The 7192-nt window shown below is 56.1% G+C and overlaps 1 protein-coding gene across 1 annotated transcript; it reads right to left on the bottom strand.

The window, feature by feature from the left end:
• Positions 1 to 2502: 2502 nt before the first annotated feature.
• LOC142027662 (uncharacterized) lies at positions 2503 to 6619 on the bottom strand. Its single transcript, XM_075021954.1, has 7 exons — positions 6526 to 6619; positions 5989 to 6060; positions 5715 to 5786; positions 5516 to 5623; positions 4210 to 4317; positions 3580 to 3648; positions 2503 to 2883 (listed from the first exon to the last, which is right to left on the bottom strand). The coding sequence occupies exons 1-7, from the start codon at positions 6617 to 6619 to the stop codon at positions 2735 to 2737; spliced, it is 672 nt and encodes a 223-aa protein (XP_074878055.1). The 3' UTR covers positions 2503 to 2734.
• Between the last annotated feature and the right edge of the window lie 573 nt (positions 6620 to 7192).

The raw sequence follows: 7192 nt of genomic DNA on the forward strand, positions 1-7192 counted from the left end.
TCTCGCAGACCCCCCCAAACCCCTCAGAGATCCCAACATCCCCTCACAAATCCACTCGCAGACTGCGCAACCCCCCCAAACCCCTCAAATCCCCTCACAGACCCCGCCAAACCCCACAGAGACCCCAACATCTCCTCACAAATACACTCACAGACCCCCCATTGCCTCACACCCCCCCCCAAACCCTTCAAATCCCCTCACAGACACCCCCATACCCTTCAGAGGCCCCAACATCCCCTCACAAATCGCCTCCACACCTCACAAATCCCCTCACAACCCCTCCATCCCCTCACAGACCCCCCCCAACCCCTCAGAGACGCCAACATCCCCTCACAAATCCACTCGTGGACCGCCCAAGCCCCTCGCAAATCCCCCCCAAAACCCCTCGCAGACCCCAACATCCCCTCACAAATCCCCTCAACACCTCACTAATCCCCTCACAGACTCCCCCAAACCCCTCAGAGACCCCGCCAAACCCCTCAGAGACCCCCCCAAACCCTTCAAATCCCCTCGCAGACCCCGCTAAACACCTCACAGACCCCAACATCCCCTCAACAAATCCAGGCGCGGACCGCCCAAACCCCTCACAAATCCCCCCCCAAACCCCTCACAGACCCCCCCGGCCCCCACCCACCTGCACTGACCGGGCTGCAAGTGCACATTGCCAGCTCATGTCCAGCTTTTCATCCACCAGCGCACCCCCAGCTTACTCGCTGGCAGGGCAGCATGGGCACAGAGTAGGCCTTGGGGCCGTGCAAGCAGCCTTCAGCAACAGCTAAAACATGGGTGTGCTACCAACACTGGTTTGGTCACACATCCAACACTCGGCACCATATGTGCTGCTAGGAAGAAAATTAACTCCATCCCAGCCAAAAGCAGTTATGGCTCAATAGCAGCTTGGTGCTGCTCTGCGTTTTATTTCTGGCTTTGCCTTATGTGGTGTATTTGGCGCGCACGCAATGGAGGGGCTGGGGCTGGTATTGCCCTACACAGTACCCCTGTCCTGTGCGCTCCAGGACAAAGCTGGCACAGGGAGCAGAGGTGGGGATGGTGACCTGTTAACGAGCCCCTTTGGTGCCTCTGTGGCTCAGAATTTAGCAGGACAGTCCCACCAGGGAAGCTGGGCTCCCCCAGCCTGTTGGTGGGTCCCATGCCCAGCTCCCTGCCTGCTGACACCGTGGGCATCCAGGTCCCTGTGTGCCCCGATGCGAAGTTCGGCCCAGGATTGGTGAATCCCTGGGTCTGCTGCCATTACGACCTGGACAACTGTGCTACTGATCTGTATTTATTGCTGTGCCATTACTCGGACACGAATGGTCGATCCCTGAAGCTGTCCGTCAGGAGTCTGTCATTGTAGCCCAAACCCATACCCTGGTGGGGCTGGCTCAGGCCCTTGCAGGAGGGCCGGCGCGATGGGCTTGGGGCGCGGGCGGGTGGCTTCAATTCCTCTGGGGGCTCGAGGTCGCTGGGCTGGTCCCACAACAGCCGGCTGGCTGAGTTGGACAGCCATGAGGGCCGGGGTGGAGGCGGGCGGGCCGGGCGGCTGTCCGGGCTGGCGGAGGCCCGTTCCCTGCTGCTCTGTGGCAGGGGGGCCGGTTTTGCAGGCACAGGTGATGGCTCTTGCTGTCGGGTCCAGCTCTCCGGGGTGCTGCAGCGGCTGCTCCGGCTGTCCAGGCCCGAGGAGCAGCTGCTGGTGTCGGACCGGGCTCGCGAAGCTGCGGAGAGGCGCCTGCGGAGAGAGGAGGCTGCTGAGGCCCCACCGCGGCTGTGGGGCCGGGCGGGTGTGAGGGTGCGGGGCAGCACTGGGCGCCTCACGGGGTGCGGATGCCTGGCTGCGCGTGGGAGCTGTGGGCGTGGAGAGCTCTGTGCAGAAAACGGGGCACCCCGCACCCCTCGTCTGGGGCTCTGCTCGCCTGCCCACGGCTCGTCTCCTCTCGGCCCTGACCATCCTGACCTGCCTGCTCTGCACGTGCCTGGAAGGAGACCTGCCCGCGACAGACCGAGGGGACCAAAGCTGGGCACAGCGCTGCAGGGCCAGGAGAGCCTCCTGTTCTCCTTTCTCAGCGTGCCTGGCAGAGACCAGCACTCGGCTCCCCTGCCTGTCCCTGACCAGACAAGGGCACAGCCTCGGCTCTCTGTTCAGCGAGATGCTCTCCATCCTCTCTTCAGAATACGTATCCAAAGAGATACGTACCCCTGCACAGAAAAAAACCCTGCCTGTGCTGAGAACACGCATGCTGGCAGGGCTCACGTGCAGATGGGACAGGCTGACTCTTTCTCCAAAGCAAGGCCGAGAGCTGGGAAGGCTCCTCACCACGGTCTCAGTTGCTGGGACACCCTGGTCGAGGTGAACCTCTGGGATTTACGGCATCACCTAACAGGGTGATTTCTGCTGGCAGGTTCACTGGCAGAAAGATGTCACTATTGCGCTTCTCACTTTCTATGGCAATGTCATCCCTCGTTTTTCTTCCTGACCTTGCTCATCCTACGTCTGTCGCTGGGTCTGCTCTTGTCGAGGCAGGGTCACTTTTAACTAACACTTGCCACAGGAGGAAGGCGTTTCACAAAAGAGTGCCCATGAATTGAGAGGCCAGTTAAAACATCTTACAGCAGAAATCTCAGTAGAGTTTGGCCAGTAACTGTCTCGGCACTCCACAATACCCTACCTCTAAATGTTTCATGGCTAATAGCAGCCATCTAATACAGAAGTTTGGCAAAAAAAACTCCCAACAACTCACCGTCGTCTCTTCCTCCACAGACAGATCACACAACACAGTATCATCCCAAACAGCACGGAGCCCAGGACCGCCACGGCGCCTTCTATGCAGTAGTACCGGAAATCTTGAGGATCCACAGCATTTGTGTTTCTCTTGTCATCCACACCTGCAGGAACAATTCTGTGCATTAGTGTGTCCTGCACGCTACTGGTAATCTCACAGGAGGTCTGACATTGCCAGGAAATGTTCTTTCTCACTTTGTTAGCATCTCTGCACCAGCAAACATGCTGGGGCTGCAATGTTTCCTTGGTTTCAGTAGAAGCAAAGGAAACTCCCAAAGCCATTGCAAATCAATGCACTCTGGAGCCTCTCTTTCTCCTCAGAGCTTTGCTCACACTGTGGTACGGCTGTAATCCAGTTTTCCCAGTGTCACAGGTTTGCTCCCCCTTCTTGGCCACCCTTCACGTTTGCACACAATTTCTTTTGCGCTCACCCACTTTCACTCCCCAAGGCTTGCTAGTGCTGCTGCCTGGAGGCTCTCTCTGACCCTTTGGGACAAGTTGTCCCACTGAACAGAACTCATGAGGCCAGATGGAGAGCATGTGGGGGAGCGCAGCTGTTTGACCAATCGTTCCTTTGAGCGACACAGACAAAACCCATCCCTGCATCAGGGAGTGCCACCCCCAGCTCTCTCCCCAGCCCATCACCCACACCCTGAGGGGATGGAGTCAGGCCCTCTCAGGAGACACCTGAACCTCGCTCTCTCCCTCTTCGCCTTTCCTCCAGCGTGGGCACTGCTTGCATGCCCCCAGGTTTCAGGACTTGTCTTCCCCTTATGGCCCCCTGCAAGACTGCTAATTACCTGCACTCTTTGGAGAAAATTCATATCTCCTGGCGTGGTGGGCTTCTCCAGGGCTGGACAGCACTGCCACTGCCAAGAATCAGAGAAAGGTAAAGCCTCAGCATGGCTCAGGCACAGAAGATGCAGGAGGGTGGCACAGGTTCCCTCTAAGCCCATGCCCCATCCGCCAGTGAATCCCTTTGGACCTCAGTTCACAGGAGGGATCCCCCTCTGTTGTGCTTAGGGGGACTCAGGGCAAGCTCTGGGATGCAGGTATTGCAGGAGGCACATTCCATTAAGAGTCGTATTTCCCATCGTCTGCTGTGGGTGGTTCAGATGGCCTCACCCCCAAAACGGTAAAGTTCTCAAATTCCTGTGAACAGGGTGTGGTGGGAGGTGAGCATCTCACTGCATCCACACGGAGGGTTACGAGTGAGTGTCCCTCTGGCACACTGATGGCAGTAACCTCCACACCCCAGAGATGACAGTCATCCTCAGAGAGCCGTTGCTGGCTTCTTTTAGAACACTCGCTCTGTACTAATAATAGTTTGGCTGCTGACAAGATGTGCAGTAGCGGGCACCAGGGGAAGAGGCTGCAGACACACAATGATTTTGATTCATGACACTGGATGACTGAAGGACAGCAATTACCTGGCACGCCTGTTGATTGAATTGCCCCTGTTTTTTCGTCAGAGACTGGCACTGCGTGACTATCTCCTTCCTGAAACGCCTCCTTCTCCACAGTCTCACGGTCCATCTCTTTAGAAAGAAAGTGGCTCACTTTAATTAGAAGTAACCGTTCCTCATCAGGAACGTGGTATCTTCAGGAGGCAATACTTCTCAAAATACATTAATAACGCTTAGAAACAAAGCCTGGGCATTTGGGGGTGCACCTAGTCACTAGTCCAAACGATGTGTCATTCATGGAGAAAAATTTAAGTGCTAGACACTTTCCAGTTTACCAGGAGACAGCAAATCCTGACCTGCTAAGAGACTAGGAGATTGCATGTGATCTTGTTCACATTCCACTTGGTGCATTTTTGGCAAACTGCAAGATGATGGTAAATTACTTCCCTCAGAGGAGACAGGAAGATGCTGTGGCCAGTTCAGGTGGGGAAAGAGTCCTTCTGAGAAGCACTTCCCATCATACCAACTCCACCACATGGTAAGGGTAACAGACACGCATAGTGGACTGAACTGCAAGCTCTTGCAAGCATATTCTGGGCACTTTCACAAGTGGCAGTGAAGAGCCCACAGTCCCCCAAAACAAGAGGAAAACCACAACCAAGTTATCGAAAACACAACTAGAAACAGACAGGCAGACCACCCGACACCGAATTCACAGCCCTTCATTTTAGCTGCCTTCAAGTTAGGTGTTGGGCCTTCAGCTGGGTGTCCAGCTTTCGCCTGTCCCTGACCCCGAGGTGTCACCGAGAGTCCTCAGACATCAAGGAGAACAATGGGGTTAGACCAGGCTGCGAAGCCGGGGTGCTCCCATCCTGCCCAGGGGATGCCTGCAGCCCAGGCAAAGTCTGCTGGTCTCAGTGACCCCAAGCTCCCGGCGCATCCTGTCCACTGGCCAAGGGCACTCTCCCTGCCAGTGACTGGCAGGGTGCTGGCCCTCTCATGGCTTATCAGGAATCGGCTCCTCAGCCAAGTCCCTCACACACTCAAGGTGTGAGCACTGTCAGTTCCTGCCAGCTGGATACCAACGTCTGCCCAGAACAGCTCTGGCCAGTAACGCTGTAACTGGGGCAGCAGCCGTCCCTGGGGCTCAGTTGAACCACAACTGGCAGCAGAGACTCTGCACCATCTCTACAGCTCACCAGCACCTGCAAGGTGTGAAATTTGAGTGTCAGTGCAGTGCGGCTCTGATCGATCCCTTCCTGCTGCACAGGATTCATGTCCATACATGCATCTGAAACCTCAGCTTCCCAAGACTTCTGGTTATACCCACCACGTGCTGCTTTGTCCAGTTCCTTCAGGATTTCCTTTAGGACTTCTGGTGACCGCTGGGAAGATCTTCCTATTTCAGCTTTAGCTTTATACTTTGCTCTTTGAGGACCTTAACAGAAAGTATAAAGTTAAATTTCTCAAGAATAACATACTGAAAACGAGCGCTTAGTCTGTGAAGTCAGTCAGGACTGACTACTCACCCCTAGGATGCCAGGTGAGCTCCAGCGCAGGACCCAGCCGAGAAGCTGGAAGAGCCCTCCCTGTACCCACATCTGCAACCAAACACCCACGAGAAGCTCCCATCATACATTGTGATATACACTGTCATACTGAATAGCAGAACATGTAAGGGGATCACAGAACAACATGGCACACACGATGCAGGCCTATATTCCCACACCTGCAAGAGACATCTTGCTCACATTTGGGCTTTGAGCTGGCAGCTCTCAAAGGAAGTAAAAAGCCATGACGTACCCGTGCGATCTCCCTGCGCGTCAGCCCTGGAACCCGGCTGGGAAGCTGGATAGCCATTGCGTCCAGCCACGTCTGTAAACAAACAGAACAGAGAAGCTCCTGTGAAATATTTCAATAGACTTCTTCAGATGTGAACGGCAATGAATGCAGTTCACACACAGGGTTGCTCCATGGCACTCGTCTCTCCCTGCCACTCAGGAGCACTGTGCAGACCGTTACTGGGTGCCTGGAACATGCCAGTTTAAAACAAACCATGTACAGAGCTGCCGGCAGAAAGGACTCCCTGGAGCCCACACCAGCTCTAAACTCAACCCCAACAAGCCCAATGGCTTTGCAGCAGGCACTGGAAGCAGCGCAGGGTCAGAAAGGCTGGGAAAGAATGTTTTGCAAGGCAGAGCGCCCCAGGCCACATCACTGAGCCTGACCCATTCCCTCTCTGCTCTTCTGCATGTCTAAGCATCAGCCAAGAAAATACTAACTTAAATTTCATATGAACAAATATTAAAACCTAAATGCCCGCTCATTCAACTGACATACCTGTGGGGTTGCCCTGAGGCTCCCGGACAAGATCCGGCTGAGCAGTCGGGTGGCCATCGGCTACAGGCACAGCTGTAATCAAGCACGTTTCCATTAGAGGCTGTGATCTACCTCTTTCTCAGTGACCTGCAGTCACTGGAGGGGGGTCAGGTAATGACGTGGGACCCAGACATGGGTGGAGGTTTCCAAAGCTGCAGAGGGCCTGGGGACCTGGGTTCACCCAAGGAGAGCACTGCCGGGCTAGAGCAGGAATGCTCCTGTTTTTCTGAGCAGACATCTCCCAAGGACGGACATCCCTGAGGCTGAAAGTCAGGATTCAGCCAGGGAGCGGCAGAGCCAGGGCCCGGGGCACAGCTGTGACCAGCGCGGGGAAGAAGTGCCCCTGCAGGCTACTACCTGGCCCCTGCGGTGCTGCTCTGGCCCCGACATGCAGGCCAGGGGAAGGCTGCTCTGGGGCAGGGCAGCACAGGGCCGGCTCTGGGGATGGTTCCTCACCCCGCGGTGCTGCTCTCGGCCCCACCGTTCACCTGGAAAATGCCTCTGCAGCGGCTGCAGCCCCCTGCACCTCCCCACGGGACATCTACCTCCCGCTGCCCATGAAGCTGGCCGCGGCTCATCCGGCCCAGCCCGGCCCCGCTGCTCTCACAGCCCTGCCACACCACGACCC

This window comes from Buteo buteo, unplaced genomic scaffold, assembly GCF_964188355.1.
Source record: "Buteo buteo unplaced genomic scaffold, bButBut1.hap1.1 HAP1_SCAFFOLD_50, whole genome shotgun sequence".
NCBI classification, from domain to species: Eukaryota; Metazoa; Chordata; class Aves; order Accipitriformes; family Accipitridae; genus Buteo; species Buteo buteo.